General features: G+C 34.3%; 2 protein-coding genes across 3 annotated transcripts in view; both read right to left on the bottom strand.

The window, feature by feature from the left end:
* LOC107677916 (cordon-bleu protein-like 1) overlaps window positions 1-8,186 on the bottom strand; it is a 68,829-nt gene extending 60,643 nt beyond the window's left edge. Inside the window, exons 1-2 of one of the 2 annotated variants that reach the window (XM_016472984.1) lie at window positions 7,958-8,186; window positions 5,912-5,993 (exon numbers count right to left, since the gene is read on the bottom strand). In XM_016472984.1, coding sequence (XP_016328470.1) covers window positions 5,912-5,952 — 41 coding nt within the window. In that variant the 5' untranslated portion in view covers window positions 5,953-5,993; window positions 7,958-8,186. The remainder of the gene's footprint in view (window positions 1-5,911; window positions 5,994-7,957) is intronic. The other variant, XM_016472983.1, reaches the window with a different exon arrangement.
* A 1,493-nt stretch (window positions 8,187-9,679) lies between these two features.
* Window positions 9,680-19,656, bottom strand: LOC107677901 (putative sodium-coupled neutral amino acid transporter 11). The gene is made up of 12 exons (XM_016472969.1): window positions 19,609-19,656; window positions 19,411-19,525; window positions 18,332-18,406; window positions 16,304-16,438; window positions 16,130-16,195; window positions 15,385-15,491; window positions 13,723-13,802; window positions 11,922-11,992; window positions 11,674-11,835; window positions 11,445-11,557; window positions 9,964-10,095; window positions 9,680-9,871 (listed from the first exon to the last, which is right to left on the bottom strand). The coding sequence occupies exons 1-12, from the start codon at window positions 19,648-19,650 to the stop codon at window positions 9,680-9,682; spliced, it is 1,290 nt and encodes a 429-aa protein (XP_016328455.1). The 5' UTR covers window positions 19,651-19,656.
* Between the last annotated feature and the right edge of the window lie 944 nt (window positions 19,657-20,600).

Raw genomic sequence — 20,600 nt, 5'->3', positions numbered from 1 at the left:
GCCCAATTGCTACTCAAAACTAGCCCAATCGCATTTCGAGGGGGGCTCCTCGTTAAAAATCGCGTTCCGGGGGGTAAAATACACATTTTTGGCGGGGTTCCCCTGGTAAAATTCGCACTCCAGGAGCTAAATATCACGTTATCGGGGTCGCTTTAACCCGCGGCAACAGTGATAAAGTAGCCCAATTGGACTTGGCAACACTGCGGAGGGCGCTCTCACGCAGAAAGTCCAAAACCGCCCAGTAGAAGTAATATAATAATAACTTATGACCTGCAGGAAATCCCTAATATGGAAAAAGGCATCCAGCTATGGCTGTAGCTAAAAAAAAAAAAAAAGGTCATTTCAGGTAATTTCCAGGTACTAAATATAGTATATGAATAATGCAGTGCTAATTGACATAACATTTATAACAATATAGAAACTATTCTGCCTTATTATGTGTTTATATAAGCCAATCCTAAAATTGTCATTAGGAAAACACAGAAAAAAATATTACAGAATACAAATGATTGGTTATAGTCCAGCAGTTTATTTGATTTCTTAGCCAATTAAAAGACATCAAATAAACAAAAAATAAAGCCTGTCAATTAGACAAGTCAAAATTTGTTCTTTTTTTTCATCATTTCTCAAATGATGGCTATGCCCCTATGTGTGCAGTACAAAAAACAGTGCACAAGTCTTCTTGTGTTAGAATGGTTTAAAGTCCTTTTAAAATGCGCACAAAGGAATCAATAAGAGGAATCGAAATTTAAATTTTATAACAACTAGACGATTCCTCACCTTAAGCATCCTATTCCAGAATTGGAATAGATTTTGGATTCCCAAGCCTAGGTATGTGTTAACATGTTAAATAAAATGCTCTTTTTTTTTGTCCTACCGAAAATGTCCCTGGAGTCCACCTTTGTTATTATACCAAACTACACTTTCAATGTGATTTTATACCATTCAAGTCAAGAAGACTTGCGGGCTGTTATCTCTGCTACACACACATCCTTGTGTAAGTGTTCTTTAGCCTGTTGATTTTCATTCATAGTATTTAGCTAACTATGAAATATTTTGCAATAAGATGATATCTTGAAGATTTTTAATTAATTCATTTATTATTATTTCTTTTTTTTTACCTTATTGGAATCGAAATTAGGAATTGACAAGAATTAGAATCGTTAAAATTCAAACGATGCCCAACCTTACCCGTACTTTTCAAAATTATTTATAAAACAGTTGCTCCTGGCAACAGGTATAGGTAGTATGTTTGCTTAACATAGCGTCAAACATGACAATTAATGAGACTAATATCATGTTTTGCTCCAAAATCACTATATAACATCAGTCGTGACTCGTGTTTGAAACAGTTAGCTTCTGTGGTTCCATGTTGCTTCTTATCACAGTGAGACAGAAAATATTTTTTATACAATTTTATACTGTGATACAAGCTATGTCAATTAGCGTTGCATTGCAAGTGTGTTTATTATCTTCCACGTTTCATCAGTCAAAGCGTCTCTATCTGCATGTTATTCAGCTGTAGTGATATCTGATGCATTTGTCCATATAAGGGATTTCCTGGGTCTCACTTCTGAAACAGACATTACAGTACATGGGTGTTAGGTTAGGATTAGGGTTAACCCTGCTCCATAATGCTCACATCGTCTCATTTTGGGTAAAAATAGAAAAATAATACTAAAGTACTTTGTAACGCAGTAACTTGAGTAGTTTTTCAGCCAACTACTTTTTTACTCTTACTCAAGTCATATTATTTTTCAGTACTTTTACTTGTACTCAAGTAAATTATTCCTTAAGTAGCAATACTTTTACTTAAGTACAATTTCTTAGTACTCTTTCCACCACTACTTGTGTGTGTGTGTGTATGTGTGTGTGTGTTTGTGCTAGCATTCGAGTGTATGAAGAAGGAAAGATAGAGTGTGAGAAAGTATGGAAACATCTGCAACCACACTTAAGTGCTTCCATACCCCGTCCCTGAGGTGACACTTTGTTGTCAAGGCCTGGTCCTTGCTGCACTGAGGTAGAAGTGTCTGTGCTGATCGTTTGAAAACGACCAAAGATCACACAACATGACATCATAAGCGAGTGAACATTCCGACAGTTATTCACACCGCTGTAGCCATCCGTCCAACTCGGAATTCCAAGAACAGATGTCAAGAGTGAAAGGTGCCAAACTGCAGCAGCGTACAAGAGTCCTGCCAACACCTGCGAAGTTCCACATCTTGCTTTCATATTTGCAGAGATCAAGCTTAAATTCCCCTCATTTGTCAGTCTCTTCTTTTACCATTCTGAGCTTCCAGAATATGAACACATCGCTAAATGTGGGCACATCTGCAGTCCCTATACGTTATTAGCAGGCTCACATTTTCTGCACTTTCTTGGGGGGAAATCTGCAAAACCGATTGTCAAATGTGTTGTATGGAGGTGAGAGTGCAACATTTGTATTGGTACATGGAAGCATCATTAAAATAGCCACAACATTTAAAAAACAAATATGCAAAAGGATGTGTATTACTTTGTGAATGATATCAGGGTTTCTGCAAGACCTTTTTAAGTATTAAATTAAAGGGACACAATATGTCAATAGGTTCTCTAAATGTAAAGGTCTAAACAGAACACAATGAGTTGTATTAGCAGCACAACTTCCAAACGACCTCTATTACTTTTTAATTAATTTTTTACAAAAAATAGAATATGGGAATAGCTTTCATTGTACCTTCTAATCACACTGCACAAAAGTAATGATCCTTCCAAGTATTTTTGTCTTGTTTTTCAGTGAAAATGTCTAAAAATGCATTAAATTAAAAATCCAGATGCAAAAATGACATTTGATGAGAAGTCTTGGTTTCTGGGAAATGTATCAAAATTAAGTCTAAGGTGACTTGACTTGACTTAAGTGAATTTATGATTTAAATAATATCAACCATCTGCCAATGAGAGAAATCTAATTCAAAGGGTTTTCGAAAAAGTTTTCATACCCCTTTGACAGATATTTGTTCTTGTTTTAAGCATAAACTCACTTAATTCCTCAAAAAACAACACTTCATATCTTCAATTTGCATCTCACAAGTAAATGAATCTTGATTTAAGGATGTTCAGATATTTGTACTTGAAAACAAGACAAAAATACTGACAAAAATATTAATTTTCTGCAGTGCATGAAACATTTAATGCCATGGACTTTATGAATTTAAGACTTTTTGCTCCGATTTAAGACCTTAATTTGTGGAAGAATAAATTAAGACTTTTAAGGACCTTTTTAAGACCTGCAGAAACCCTGGATATGTATCGCTGAGATTCGGTTGGACTGGTTATCAATACGGATTTCCAAGTTTGATTTGATCCTGATTCAAGAATCTTGATTCAATTTGGTTCAGATTTGATTAAGATTTAATTTGATTCAACTCTGATTTACTTGGGTATATGGTAGCTATAATTTTTTGCCTATATGTTCTTTTATATAGAAATTATCTCACTGCTTAGGCAGTGTTTAATTACATTTATCCACTTAGCAGACGCTTTTATTTTTTTTTAGATGTTTTTAAATAAAGCTATTCACAAATGAGGAAAACCACAAGCAATTTGTCACAGGAACCAACAATATTCACAATGCCAGGTTTAAAGTACAAACAAAACTAGGGCAGTTTCACACAAAATTAGATCAGTTTCATACTGATTCAAATTGGTAACTCATCTTTTTTGAATTGCTTATTTTTAAAAAATCATGTGTTTGAGAATCGGACTACAATGGTTGTGTTTTATGGTTTTATCTTTCAACTGAAGATTGCCATTAACCAAAAAAATATATATTTTTACCCAGACCTACTGTACACGCTCTAAGATACCTGCAGGGCAATAGGGTGAAACCAAACTTGTGCATGGACCAAATAACCAAACCAAATGTAAAAACAGTAAAAATGAGTTGTGCTACTTAGCGAAAGGCTGAAAATTTTGGATTTACAAACAGAGTTGCACCACAGACATACATACATCAAGACGGTTGATGGCCTGATGCCCCACAGTGCCAGAGAAACCAAAATCCTGCTCCCGAATTACACAACAACGCATGTGTGGTTAAGAGTCACGCTGTTTAACACAACAAAACTTTCTCTTCATAAAGCCCACGGACAACACTAATCAAATATTTCTGGGTGGAAAATCAGAGCGTTTGTACGAGGCTCAAAAGGCTCTCATAAAAAGCCTTCAAAATATCAGACTCTCCTCTAATTAAAATCACAATAACGCAGGGATGTGCTCATAGCCAACGTGGGAGACATAACGTCTGTGTGTGTGTGTGTGTGTGAGAGAGAGAGAGAGAGAGAGAGAGAGAGAGAGAGAATAATGCAGAAAAAGAGAGTTATGAGAACGTGCTGGAAAAAAAATCTCTCTGATTTCATAGAAAACACTTCCGGCCATTGGAACGCTCTCAGCTGACATCATCCTCCGTGAGCTAAATCTGAACCCATGGAGCACAAATTTCCAAAGTCTTAAAGTCCAAAGTGTGTTAATAAAGGGCATATTTGACGCTAATGCATAAGGAGGATTCAACGTCGTCCAGATTTCCTCGCTCATGATATAGACAGCTAATCGGCCTCATGTGGTTTTCAAAGACCAGGTTCTGCGTCTGGTTTGTATATTTTAAATTTCCTACTCTTCTGATTCTGAGTCCTGCCCCACAGCCATGGATTATTACACCAGATAAGTACAATTGCCTCTGAGGTCAAATTAACAAGCTTCACATAGTCATTTTTCTGTCATCTCCAGTCATAGCTAAGAGGGAAATGAAAACCGTAGACCCTGTGCTTCGCTATATGACACTTGTATGCAATACAACATCATCCTCATTTCCCCAGGAAAGAAATTAAGCAGGAGAATTTTGCAAGAGTCTCCCCTCCCTAAAGTTCATTTCCCATGACCTCCACATGTGTCCAAGAGCGTTTCTCAGCTCTGCTCTGCAGGCAGGAAATGCACCGATGTCAAAGGTCGAGGCAATGCCTACGACAACAGAGACTTTAATTACAGTCAGACTGTCTTGTAAACAAACATACAACTAGAGACATATTTAGACACACAACCTCCAAATCTTCACTCATAAACAGCCCAGTCTGCAGTAACAGATCACACGAATGCTGTTCCTGCTCAATGCATTACATTCATTCATTTATTTTCAGTAAAATAGTTTGTTCCAGACCTCACATGATTTTTCTTCACATAGAGCTGGAATGTGCAATCAACTGCTTGCAGGTTAAAGAAAACTGGAAAAACTTTAGCTAACTTTTCTCCTCATTCCAAGCTTTAAATATGAAAGAACAAACACACGTGTATAACGTATTACAGTCTTTCAATTCACTTTCCTATCAGACTCAGATATCTACACCTACTGTATAACTGTGAAATTTCTATAAAACGTTTTCAAAGTTCTTTCCATGTGCTTACTTTCTATCTGTCAGCCTTCTGCAAAATCCCTTTACAAACAAAAGCCAGTTTGCATAATGACATCAACCTCCAGGAAGTTTTGATGGTTAAACAGCACAAATGTCAGTGCATATTAGAAATTGCCACAAAATTGCCACTTTTAAAGCATTCCAACCTATTTGATCAAATTACAAATCTGTATGATAATATCAAAACTTTAAAAGATGTTCAAAACCAATATGACAATGACAATTAACAATGACAAACTCATGCAAACCAACTCTCAAAGTGTCCCTCGGCTCTTTATTTCCATCCTCTCGACTGCATGCCGTTGTAAAAATTGCAAAAAAGTTATAAAATGGAAATGTTAAAGAAATACTTCCTTTATTTACAACACAAGCATATTCATGTCATGTTCAACACAAACTGAACAACACAAATGACACAACTAAAGAGATCAAACCCAGAGCTAATGAGTAAATCGTTCAGTGCTTACGGTGTACCTTCGGTCAGGCGGTCGGCTGTGTGCATCGCCATCCATCCCTGCTGCAACCTGCACGGCTCTGAAATCCCTGGCACTGTAGGACAAAAAGCAAACACTACTGACTCATGGTACAGCCTTAAGGGAGTGCTAACAGATGGAGAGGTTAAACTAGATGAGTCAGTTCTGCAGAAGGTGGTGCATCCCTTCCCATTTTACATGCCACTGTGTCAATAATAGGCATGGTTGGCTTGTTGAAAAACAAACATCTTGGTCTCAAACCAGTCTGGTTTAAAAATTTGGCGTGCTGGTCTCCCAGTTGGTTTTAGAAGGGCTCTGGCCACCTTTCATCTGGTCCAGCTTAAAGACCAGCTTTAAGACCAGCAAACCAGTTTAGGCTCTTTTAAGTTCTTTCAGCAGGGTGTGTAGAGGTATTTTCCCAAGGAGGGAGGATCTTTACTGTCAGTCAACATTTTATTTAGTCACAGCTACAGATATGAAGCTTTTTTTACCTAGTTATTTATTTTTGGAGCATGCAGTCCTAGCTAAGTTAGTCTAATAATATGGTTTTTGCACAAACACAATAAGACCAGAGTTCGAATCCCGCTTCAACATATAATTTTTCTTTTATAAGCCACACAAACTTGCTAAATGAACTGGTTACACTTTACTTGAAGGGGTGTGCATAAGACTGACATGACACCTTCATAATCATGACATGACACCTACATAATCATGACATGACACATGTCATGAATATGAAGGTTTTTTATGCATGTTTATGACAACTGTCATTAAGTGTCATTCGCTCAGTTATGTAATTTTTAATGCAAAGATGACATTGTTTGAGATGTCTTTGTTATGGGCTATGGTTAGGGGTAAGGGTAGGGGTAGGGTTAGGTTAGGGTTAGGTCAAATAATGTCATATTTGCATTAAAAATGACATAACTGAGCGAATGACACTTAATGACAGTTGTCATAAACATACATAAAACCTCCTTCATATTCATGACATGTGTCATGTCATGATTATGAAGGTGTCATGTCAGTCTTATGCACACCCCTTCAAGTAAAGTGTTACCAATGAACTTAATAGCCAGCGATCACTCTTAAGTTGTGTCACATGGAAAATGACAACTTTGGCATTTTGATAACTTCCTTTTGTATTCAACATAATTTTTTTTTTACCAGTTTAAATAGACATGACGCTTAATCAGACGCAAACTTTGCATGGCTGACTGTCAAGAAGAAGTCAAAATCATCACTTGAAGCCCTAATAGCTTGACATTTTTTTAGTTATACTATTCCTTTATTCAACAGACCATGTCTAACATGACTAAAAAACAAAAAGGAAAAAAATTAATTAGCCGGTATGACTTAATAAACTCAAGTTCGAATCCCATTTTCCAACTGCTTTTGTGTTTCACATAGAAAAAAAAAAGTCATAATAGTTTAAATAGAAATGAGGCTTGATGCAGTTTGGGTTGCTGAGAAACTGTCAAAGTCATGATCCAAGTCTTCTGAAGCACTATAATAGCTTGACAAAAATTTAATTTTGGGGTAGCCTAAACTATAGCCTACCTTTAATCATAATAATAGACTACATCTAACATAAATAAAAATGTTTTTAATAAATTAGCCATGATTTGCGTTCAAAACAACTCAAGTTCCAATCCCGATACGACATACGTTTATGAAAACAGCAAATAAAAAATGATGTTAAATGTCAAAATTAAGTCTTCCGGAGGTCTACAATATCATGACAACAAGATTGCATTTTTTGTGGTAAAATATTGCTTTAATGAAAACGACAGATTACCTCTAACATGCTTGAAACATTTTTTTTTTTTTAACAAATTAGCGGAAAGATTTGCTTCCAGGCGACCAAAGTTCGAATCCCCACTCGACACGTATTTTTATAAACCAAGCAAAACAGCATATAAACTTGACAGTAGTAGGTGATCACTAGGAAGAAAATCTGCCGTTTTATCCATAATCCTTTTTTGTTTCACGAATAAATAAGTCAAAATAGTTTGAATGAGCATGACGCCTCAATCTTACCTTGATCGCCCTTGAACTTTGGCGCGGCTGTCAGCTGTCATCAGTCTCGCTACCGATACGTCAAAACAGCATCAACAACAACAGCTTCAGCAGCGCCTCTCCAGACTTAAAGCACTGCTTATAGGTCCCTGCATAACTTCTGTCCCGTTACCCTCTTAAAATCCTGCAACTCCCACCATATTTCCAAGAGTCCTGCCCCTGTCAACAGACGCTCCTCTGTTTCTATTCAACCGAGAGAGAGACGGCAGCCCTGCATTTTCAAGTCATGACACGATGAGTTAGTCACTGCCAGCCCTCCCATCCTCACACTGGATTCATCGACTGTTCACACTCCGGTTTGACGGTGGAATGCGAATTTGCATGTCGCCCCCGACTAGAAAAGTCTCAACAAAACAGTGAATGTGCTCAAATCCCACGTAATACCATGCGAGACAGTTGTTTATTTGAGTGGATAAATGCATATTAAAAACTTCTCAAACGCAGCACAATGTAAATACGGTTGGGATGTGTTAAGCAAATGCCAATTATGATAATTTAAGTACATTATCTCGGATTTTAGATATACAGTACACTGCCTTGTCGTGGCGGACCACTACTTGTGAAATAGCGACATCTAGTGATAGTAAAGATGTAGTGCATGGTTTTCACAACACTCCAAAGAGAAAGGAAAAATTGAAATTGGATCATATGACCCCTTTAAAATAAGACATTTCTGTTGTTTACTCACCGTCATATTGTCCAAAAGTCATGTGCCGTCTCGCAAATCTAAGGAGAGTTTCTGAAGAATATTCACACACACATTTTCCCTACAAAGATAGTTGACGGTATATTCGAGCGAGTATTTTGTCGCTTATCCAAGTCAACTCTCAAAAAAGTGGGTGCGTGCCTTTAGTGTGTTGCACTTGTCCAGTCGTAATTTCCCCCCTCAGATTTAAAGCATTATTCCAGCTGTTGTCATATACACGACAAACTCGTGTATTCTGAGGAAATATTGCTCTTTAGGGTGTTAGTCACATGTATCTAATTTGGGGTCGACGCCAAGTCTCAATTCAGTTGCTTATGAGTCTCAAATCATTTAGTTAGCGAGTGTGGTCTTCATCTCCGGTTAACCACTACAGCACGCCACACTAACCACACACTAACTAGGTTATTTAGTTTGACCAATTAAACTGAACTCGGCAACAGACGAGCACGGTCCATCGAGTATCACATGAGGATTTCCTTTTCTTTTCTTTTTCTGAAATTGGTGAGTTTCAACCACAGCTTTGTCAACGTTATGTGATGACACTTTAAACATGTTTTGATTGAGTAATTCTAAAACTAATTTTATAGGTAGCGTTTTATGTATCTCAAATACAAAAAGTTAAATTATACCTTCACATTTTTTTGCATAATTTGACAAAATTAGAGATTGGCTGAAAATGGCACAGAATATAAATAGCCTATACTTCACATGTCATGTATCATATTTCATAGGGTTTCTTTGGTAAAAAAGTATACTAAAATAAAATAAATAAATATGCAAAAGTTTTAGGTTATTGCAAATGATTTAGAGAAATATAGCTTTAAATGTAAAAATTTATCTTTTTATAATGGATTTTCAGAATCTGGTACAAGAGTAAAAAGAAAAAAAAACCCGCATTTACAAAGTAGCTTTTTGATAAAGGCATGATAAAAGGTTCCCAAGGCTTTATATAACATGAAAAATTGTTTTAATAAAACTCAACCTCTGGGACATAGGCCAATAGTGACTGAAATCAATAAACATCTACTGAAATTTATCATCACACAGACACCCGCCACCAGGATGATGCTGGAAATGAGGTTTTCACCACGAAACCAGCGGCCGTCCGAGAGCTTCAGGAAACAGGCGGAAGGGAAGATGAACATGAGAGGTATGGCGCTCAAAACCCCCTGAGAGAGACACAGAAACACAACATTTACAGACAACTCTGAATGACTGACTGTTCCCTCATCGGTGTTAATGAATCAAGAGGAAAATTCACATTTAGTTCCAGTACAATACCCAGACAGTCATAAGAGAGCGATATGGCAGTCGCTGCTGATATGATCACCAAGGTAATGATGACGTGGCTGGTGTTACTGAGCTCTCCTTTAAAAAACACATTGGAGATCACCTGGACAGAGTATAGACAACATCAAGAAACGACCAACTTTAAAGAAAGTTAATTAAAAACTAGAACAAGCATCTTTAGTATGTCACACTTTAAAACATATTCAAACATTGCATATGTTTATTAATGAGTCAGGATGAATGTAATGTCATACAGGAAGCTCTGAAAAATGAAATCAAGTGTCTACAGTCTGTCGCATCAAGGTAAAGGAGGATATTAAATGCCTTTTAACTTACCTTTTTAATAAATAATACAAATGTTAAAACCAGAGTCCTACTTGACATTTTTTAAAGTGTTATTTTAGTATCAATGAGATACTATTATAGTTTTTATTCATATTTCGAATATGTTTTTATTTTTATATTTTACATGTTCATTTTCATTTTAAAGTTTTAGTAATTTTGCTATGTGTTTTTTGTCATTTTTGTATCTTTATAAATTATTTTTATTTTAGTTTTAGTTATTTTACTACATTAAGTTAAACTAGCTGACTAGCTGAAATGAAATGTCACACACACACACACATATATATATATATATATATATATATATATATATATATATATATAAAATGTTATTTTAGTTAATGTTAAATATTAATATTTAAATTTAAGTAACAACTTGATTTTTATGGTTTTAATTTTAGTTTTAGTTTCAGTTAACTATATTTAAGAGCGTTTGAATAATTTGGCATTTATAGTTTGCAAATATATTTTTATCAAAGAATCACTTTCCACACTACTGCGTCATTCCCATCTAATGATGAAGAAATGTTTTTTTATTTTATTTTTTCCTTGTTCATTTTAATTTTGGTTAGTTTTGATAATTTTGTTGTGTTTTTGTCATTTTTATACTTTTATATGTTTACATATATGTTTATATAGATTGTATTATTTTTATTTTAGTTTTACTAAATGAAAAGGAGAGATGTTGCCTGAAATAAAAATAGTGTAAGTTTTTTAATATACATTTTATTTCAGTTAATGTTTATTTTATGATTTTTTTATGGTTTAAATTATAGTTAGTTTCATTTAACTATAATAACTTGTAAGCAGTCAATTAATTTGGTATTTAAGTTTACAAATTTAACTTTTATATATAAAAAAAATCAGTGTGCCCAATACTGCTGAAATTCCCATCACAACAAGTATCGTAGAGAACAATATATATTTAGTTATGATGGAAAATCCACTTAAAGGTTGATCAAGGCAACAGATTTTCATTTCAGGACATGATAAATGATTTAACATGTTTTTTTTTAAGCTTTCAAGTAGTCAAAAACCCCTCTAGCTGAATAATCACCCATACTGTATACAGTATGAAAGCTTAAATTCTTCAATTCTGTATCTTACCTCACGGGTTACAAAGCACTCCAGAGGGAATGTGGTGATCATACTGACACCGTAGCAGAATCGACCGAATGTAGCCAAGTTATCATTTCTGTAGTAGTTCTCAAATACCTCACCTTGGACAAGAAATACAACAGGAAAACATGCAATTCTTTTAGTGCTTTTTGTACCCTATGGCACAGATTTATCAAAGTGGTGCAGATATTGTGACCCAGTATTTACGGTAATTTACCTTGTGTATAATCAGTAAAAGTCGCATAACCTGCAGCGGCAAAGACAGCACTGACCAGTACGGCTGAGCCCACAGATACATGAGTGACAAGAGACCAGCTGCTCAGCGTGGGCTCCTGCAGCGACCCGTAGATCATAAAGCTGTTGTGGTGGCAGATAAAAGCTGAAAAATATCAAATACGTCAAAGTTTCAGTTGTACAATGTACTTTAATTGAAATATGTTGTTCATCACAAAAGTAAAACCTCACCGAAAGACATGACGGCAACTGCCCGAATTGCATTCCACCGTGTAAACACCCATGCATCATCTGACGCAGGTCTGTGGGTGAAATAAAAATGTGAGTAACACATAAAGCTAGTTATTCATTTTATAAATAACTATTTTTGATGTTTGTTCATGCCCATGCAAACACCACTGCCAGGGTGTTTATGGTAAATGTAAGATTTTTAAAGACCAATTAAAGAAAAATCAAGGAATTAATTAAAGGGAACACAATACGTCAATATGTTCTCTAAATGTAAATGTCTACGAAAACAAGTTTTAATTCACCATTGACAGATATTTGTTCTTGTTTTAAGCATAAACTCAATTTATCAAAAAAAACAACAACACTTCATATCTTCATTTTGCATCTCAAATAAATGTATTTTGATTTAAGGATATTTAGATATTGGAAAACAAGACAAAAATACTGACAAAGATGATAATTTTTTGCAGTGCATGCAACATTTAATGCCATGACTTATGAAATGTAAGATGTTCTGCTCCAATTTGTGGAGAGGAAACTTTTAAGATGTATTTAAGACCTGCAGAAATCCTGTTTTTGCCATGTTTTTAGAGTCAAGAGAGACACATTCCCAAGTCTCCATGATATTTAGATCCCTAGAAAATGCATTGTACTGATTGTTTTTTGTTTTTTTTGCCTGTTTTTTATCTGCTTGGTGAAAAATCACACATTCAATCCTGGTTTCACAAGGGTTAGGGGTCTGCTTTATCAAGCATCACAATATATATGTACACTGTAAAAAAAATCGGTGACATTTACGGTAAAATACCGGCAGCTGTGGTTGCCAGAACTTCACCGTAAAAAATATGGTAGCAACATTTTAGGTTTTATAGACTTAACTTAAATTCACAATAAAATACCTTATTTCATTAACTGATGTAATGTTAAACCAACGTATTGAAGCACTAATATCTGTTTTGAACCATTGTAATGCACTGATAACCACCAAAAACTGGTGGTAATGGGAAAGTAACACAATGAACCAAAGCTCATCACAAACAGCTTTTCTACGAGCTGAGGAGGACAATATAGAAGGTGCACAGTGTCATTCACACAAACACTAAAACCCATCAAGGTGACACTCATCATACTGAAATAATGCAATAAACATTGATTTAACAACATTAGATGTAAGATTAAACCCTAATGTACACAACTGATAAGAAAAAACTAAGAAGAAACATGTTATTTCAACAACAAAAAAAAACATCAAATATAAAGTGTCATGCAGGGAATTCTGGGAGTGTCAATTTACGTTTTTTCACTGTAAATTATACAATTACTTTTTCTTTTTCACTTCCAAAAACCTTATTTTTAACAGTATTTTACTGTAAAATTACATTAAATGTAATTACATTTATTCACCGAATATAGTATGGAAACTTACTGTTAACCAGTTAACAGGTTTTTACTGTAGCATTTTTACAGTCTTTTGCTGTTAAAATCACAATCATTTTTAACAGTGTATACTGTTTCACTGCATTGTGACACTACATGCCTTGTTATATACAAACTTAAGGCCAAAAATATGATGGAAAGTCAAATAAAAAAATTAAGCTCAGTGAGATCATTTCTCAGAAATGAGTGTTTAAAGGGTAAATCATTATCCTGAGCTGAGACAGCAAACATTAGCATATGGTGGATGGTATTTAATACACGAGTTTCACAATTTGAGTTGAATTACTGAAATAAATTAACTTTTCCACGACATTCTAATTTATTGAGATGCACCTGTATGCACACAGGGAGGGAGATTTTATACATCTGTGGTCCTAGTGTCGCTGCTCTCACGACCACTGTGATGAGGATGGCAAGAGTCAAAAGCATGGACAATAAAGATACCTAGAACAGAGAAAGGGAGAGAGTTCATTATTGTCCGTTTTAACTCTATAAAGCCTACAGTGTCCTATTCGATATGCAAATTGCTGAGGCCTCTAAATGATCCACGTGATCAAACTTTGCTGAAAAAAATTGTTTGATAGTTTAGACTTTTTTAGCAAGCAAAAGGTACAAAAGTCCAACATCAGCTTGTAGTTCACGTGTATTTTTGCTGTGAAATCTTTACTGATTTTTATAAAGTAAACATAAGAATAACTTGTATCGCTACTAATATTTCAAGATGAACACTAGACTGAAGCAGCTTAGGTTTGCTTGATTATCCATACATACAGTAATTTTATTTTTATTTATTTTATTTTATTATATTTATTTATTTATAAAAATCATGTTGAAATGTGAGTATGAAATATGATCATCAGGCTTTTGAGGAACGTTTATTTGTTCATTATTGTATTGCATTGCATTAATTGACACTACAGAACTTTGATTATAAAACTAAACATTTAAATATCATCTTACTAAGACATATTGGGAGATATGGAGTGACAAATGATATTTATATAATTTTATGTAAGTAGTCTGTTATACTGTTATAAAGATCGCAGTGATATATATTACATGCTATCAGAATTTCATATTTTTGGTCATATAAATATCAGCATCTGCACCAAATATTTTTTCTCAGTTTGGGCCTCTGAATAAACTTGAGGTGTTTTTCCTCCTTGAGTATTAGCTTCATATTCTCACTATACTTACATTTACATTTATGCATTTAGCATTTATATACTATATCAGCCATAAAAGCCTGATGTATCAAATATAATACTCAACAAAAAACACATGCAAACATTTCTTTTTCGATTTTGTCTAAAGTTTCAATAAACTTATTCAATAAATAAATACATACATAGACGGACGGACGGACAGACAGACGGATAGACAGACAGACAGACAGACGGATAGACAGACAGACAGACAGACAGACAGACAGACGGACAGACAGATAGACGGATAGACGGATAGATGGATAGATGATGGATAGATAGACAGACAGACAGACAGACAGACAGACAGACAGACAGACAGACAGACAGATGGATAGATGATAGATAGATAAATAGACAGACAGACAGACAGACAGACAGACAGACAGACGGATAGACGGATAGATGGATAGATGGATAGACGGACAGACGGATAGATAGACAGATGGATAGATGATAGATAAATAGACAGACAGACAGACAGACAGATAGATATAGACAGACAGACAGACAGACAGACAGACGGATAGACGGATAGACGGATAGATAGACAGACAGACGGATAGATGATGGATAGACAGACAGACAGACAGATAGCTTTTTTTAATCCCTTTTAGAGCCTGAATCAGACGTGATCATTATTAAATGCTGTTATGAAAAATTTTCTTTTTGTGTTCCACAAAAAAAAAAAAAGATGATTGAGATAAGAGTGAGTAAATAACCGCTGAATAGATATTTTGGGTGCAATATTTTATTAAAGCTACAGATCACTAATAATTACATTGTGGAAAAAATACAGTAAATAGTTGGTAATACTCAACCTTTCCCAGCTTTGCTATATCTCTATAGAGAGACAGCGGGAGTGTAAACAGAAGCGTGGACATCAGAATTACAAAATGTCTCTCTGTAAGAATGTTTCCAGGACCAACTAGAACAACAAAGAGCACAAGTGTCAGGTTTCTGTTTTTATCAATATGTTCACAGAGAAAAAAAAGGAGAGAGAATGCACTCATACAAATAAAAGTTCCAAAAGGTGGTTTTCACAGCGATGCCATTGAAGAACCATTTTAAAGGTTCTTCATGAAACCATCAGTGTCAATAAGAACCTTTGTTTTTAAGAGTGTTCTGTAAAGAACATTTTAATTAATCCAAAGAACCTTTTATGGAATGGAAAGGTTCAATGGATGTTAAAGGTTCTTCATGAAACCACAGATGCCATGTGTATGACATCTAGACCCAAGATGAATGAATTTAAATGGGACAAATCATGTGTTTATTGTACTATGAAAACATGCTGTAACTTTTGGAAATCAAAACTTCTAAAATCCATTGATTAACACAAAATGATCCACATTTGCTTTTCAATCATGACTATGTAGTGTTCAGAATCATAATAAGGCAAATGCAGATACTATTATGCCATGAATGAAAGCGGCAACAAATTGTGTCTCATTTCATATGCTGTCTATAGTACATAGAAGTCTTAAAGGTACAGCAGCAAAAAAGACAATAAAAATTGAATGCTATGACCTCTTCAAAAAGTACATGTAATAATATCCAGCTCACCTCCTTGGATTCTCATAAACACTTTGGTCAGCGTATCACCTGTGATGATGTTGTAGCTGATCATTGCTATATGCGAGATGCAATAAAGGCAAAAATATATATTCTTTAAAATCTAATTTCACCTATAAATACAATAAAAGGTAATTAGGACAGATAGTAAATGTCTGTGATTACTGATGAATGGGTAAAGAAATTGTAGAGCTGACACGATCAAATATCCTATCTGGCCGAATGTGCTATGAACCAGAGACTGATAACTGTGAGTCCCAGACAGATTCCCACCTCTGACCAGCAGGATGATGGAGTAATCTGCAGAAAGAAACACGATACAATACAACAATTTATATACAGTATATATAAAGTTTTAAAAAAAATTAGACAGTTATGTGTAAAATACTTTATGCATTGGTTATAAAGAAAGCATAGCCGTGCTATGTTAAAGGCGTAGTTCACTCAAAAAATGACATTTTGGTCATCATTTACTCAACATCCTGTAATTTAGATCCCAGTCTTTTTTTAACCTGTGAAATGCAAACGTTGGGTGGAATATCTGAGCTGCTCTTTTTCATGGTGAGGAAAGCATTACAGAATATATTTATGGTGAAATATTATGGAGATTTACTGTCAAGGAGACAAAAGCGCCATAAAACTATCACAAAGTTGTCCATATGAATATAGGATACATTTTTTGCGCTCAGTGTTAAGCTGCTAGTTTACACCAATACAAAACGGTGTATCATTTCCATAGCAACAACTCTTTACTTCAGTGTCCACTTTCTGTAGCGCAGCTGCCAAATTTCCCATGAAAACAATGGCAAGTATTTAGACACGATAACGCACAGTATGCTTTTTCTTATTTCGAAAAAATAATATGAATGCTTCATGTTTGATGATTGGCTGCGGTTGGTTTGAATGCCACATTTCGAGTTTATTCAATGCTCATAATATCCACGTGGATTTTTTTGCTCCTTGGGAAACTAATGATAATGATAATCAAATATGTCATGAATGTCATGTGGCATTCAATTAATGACATATTTTAAAAATTATGTATGGGCTAATGTGGGCTGTTATATATGGGTTAAAATGCATGCTTTTAAAATATATATTATAAATAAAATATAGCCTATAATATACAGCACCATTCAAAAATGTCAGTAAGATATTTTTTAATGGTTTTGAAACAAGTCTCTTCTATTCAGTAAGGATGCATTTATTTGATCAAAAATACAGTAAAAACAGTAAATTTACCATTTGAAAGAACTGCTTTTTATTTGAATTTATTTTAAAATGTGTTTTTCCTCTCATGCTATAGCTCCATACTCTAAGTATGAGTGTCACATGATCCTTCAGAAATCATGCTGATTGCTGCTCAAGAAACATTTCTTATTATTATTATTATGGCTGGCACTACCACACTGACATAAAAAGCAAGATTTGAAATGTAATGGATATGTTTCCCATCTTTCTACTTGGTATTTGTAAGCAAACTTTTAAATAGTCTCACAAAATCATGAAATATAGTAAAAAAGGGCTTACATTTCTTCCATTTGCATGTATACCACCAAAATTACCATGTCCACTATGTCAGAAAAAAAGGAAATTCAATAGATTCTCAAAAAACAGGGTATTTTCTAAAACTAAGGGATAAATATTGGGATAAATAAGGCTAATTGAAAACATCCAAACATATCACAGCAGTAAACAGGGTGTTCAAGATTTCCAGGAATGGAAGCGCAAACTAAAATCTCTTCTGTAAAAATTGCCCTATGGATATATTCAAAATATGGAAGTCTCTTCAAATTTGGATCAACAAGGTTTATCAGATCTCAACATCGCCAAAGCTGTAGCAAAGAAAATCACCAACATGCTTAAAAACTCTATAAATAAATGTTATTACACTTATTTTCAAAAAAAAAAAAATGACTGTAAAAAAGTACTTTTTTGATCAATTTAATGTATCCTTGAATTAAAGTAATTTCTTAAAAATAGTAATGACCCCATACATTTGAATGATACTGTAAATATAATAACAGTCCTCATTATAAACACAAAATAATATTCAACTTTAATAGTCAGTGAAGACAATTAGACTATGTTTGAGGGACCTGGATAATGGGTAGGGGGCACTGGCCCAAAAAAGGTTGAGAACCACTGATCTAGATGCATATTTAACATTTTGTGCACATGTGCAGTGCATACCTGTGATGAAGGCAACCAGAATAAGCAGCAGGAGACCCATTGGCAGACCGGCCTGACTCAAGGAATATGGCAGACCTAGATGAACATTTAACCAAGAAATAAGAGATGTGGAGGACTTGAAATAGATACAAATGTGACAACTAGCCCCAGTCTCCCCTACAGGGAAAGACCTGCTGACTAACTTTTTTTTTTTGATCAAGCAGGTGATAGAGCACAAAAATAGCTACTGACAAAAATGCATAAATTAAAATGTATTGCTGACATTTTCTGGACCCAAAGATATATCATAGGACTAGAAAAATATATATTTTTTCCTGCAGCAGAAGCATGTGAAGGCTGTTCTGCAGTCATATGATCCTGCACTGCGTGGAATCTAAGCCAGTTCTCAGATCTACTGACCTACTAAAATACATACATATGTGACTAATAAGAAACTAATGAACATGATAGCATCCAAACATCAGCAAGCATAGACTTAATTTTCTATACAGATATTGCACTGACTACTATATCTTGCTTTAACTATCCTGTTTTATTTAAAATAAGTAAAGGGCAATCAACCCCAAAGAATAAATAAAAAATTACAAATATATATATACGTATATATATATACTGTCAGCCAAGAGTTATACAGTCATCAAACTATGAAATAACACAAATGAAACTATGGGAATTATGTATAGTGACCAAAAAAAAAAAAAGTAAACAAATCTATTTTACACAAATGTATTTTATCTATTTTGTATATATTAAACTTAAAGTTTACATGTACACTTGATGATGCTTTTCCCTCAACATCCACTTCAACTAATCAACTTAAAATAATAATAATAATGATAATAATAATAATAATAACAGCAATAATGATAACAATAATGATAATGATAATAATATCAATAATAATAATAGTTTTGTAACCAAATTTACATATACAATTTACATTTGTCAACATGTTTTTAAGATCAAGAGGAACATATATTCAGTTCAGTGTGTCCAAACTTTTGACTGGTACTGCCTGTATGTATTTATTCATTTTATATGTATGTTATTTTCTAGAAGCATTGATAACAAAACAATACCTATAATTCCGGATCCTATAATGGAATTGATTAAATTAAATGAAGCCGAGGACACTGAACTAGTTTTCCCCATGTCCTTATGTGAAGACAACAAACAATCCCTGTCACCGTCCATCTGTAAAGACAAAAACTCACATCAGCAGAATGTTCAATATGTTCAATATATCTCATGAATGATCAGAAAAACTGCAAACTCACCTGTCGAACAGTGCCGCTTTTCTCTCTTTTGTGGTTTTCCATTAAAAACAAGCCTTCTGAGATGTCCTGCTGCACTAGATGGAGGTTCCCCATGTCATAGACTCCAGCAGCAGTAAAAGTGCTCCACCTGATTCATTCAGTCCACCCGCAGAATAAAAATACGCCCCTTGTTGTGTTTAAGCATCGGCTGCAGGCTATTTGAAAAGCTGTTTCTGCATGAAGAACTTAATCTGTGTTTGACACACAAAGCCACTTAAACCGTATTATAGCTGCCGGACCAACATTTGCTCAACAGTCTCACTTTATTGGGAAATAGTGGAAAGTAACTGAACTCGGCACAAATGTAACGAAACAAAATGCACTCGGATAGATAGATAGATAGATAGATAGATAGATAGATAGATAGATAGATAGATAGATAGATAGATAGATAGATCCTTGAGCAAGTGTCCACAGTCTTCCTGAGTGTGAAACAAAACAATGCACAACTTAGATAATTAGATACATAAGGTGCATCGGGATATTTTATGTTATGTTATGTTATGTTATGTTATGTTATGTTATGTTATGTTATGTTATGTTATGTTATGTTATGTTAAGTTAAGTTAAGTTAAGTTATGTTATGTTATGTTAAGTTATGCTATGTTATGTTATGTTATGTTATGTTAAGTTATGTTATGTTATGTTATGTTATGTTGTTATGTTATGTTATGTTACGTTATGTTACGTTAAGTTATTTTATGCTATGTTATGTTAAGTTATGTTATGTTATGTTATGTTATGTTATGTTGTTAAGTTACGTTATGTTACGTTACGTTGTTATGTTATGTTATGTTATGTTATGTTATGTTATGTTAAGTTATGTTATGTTGTTATGTTATGTTATGTTATGTTGTTAAGTTACGTTATGTTACGTTACGTTGTTATGTTATGTTATGTTATGTTATGTTAAGTTATGTTATGTTGTTATGTTATGTTATGTTATGTTGTTA

The sequence above is a fragment of the Sinocyclocheilus anshuiensis genome, unplaced genomic scaffold (genome assembly GCF_001515605.1).
Source record: "Sinocyclocheilus anshuiensis isolate Anshui unplaced genomic scaffold, SAMN03320099.WGS_v1.1 scaffold164, whole genome shotgun sequence".
Taxonomy (NCBI): domain Eukaryota; kingdom Metazoa; phylum Chordata; class Actinopteri; order Cypriniformes; family Cyprinidae; genus Sinocyclocheilus; species Sinocyclocheilus anshuiensis.
This window is presented reverse-complemented; position numbering and strand designations above follow the sequence as displayed.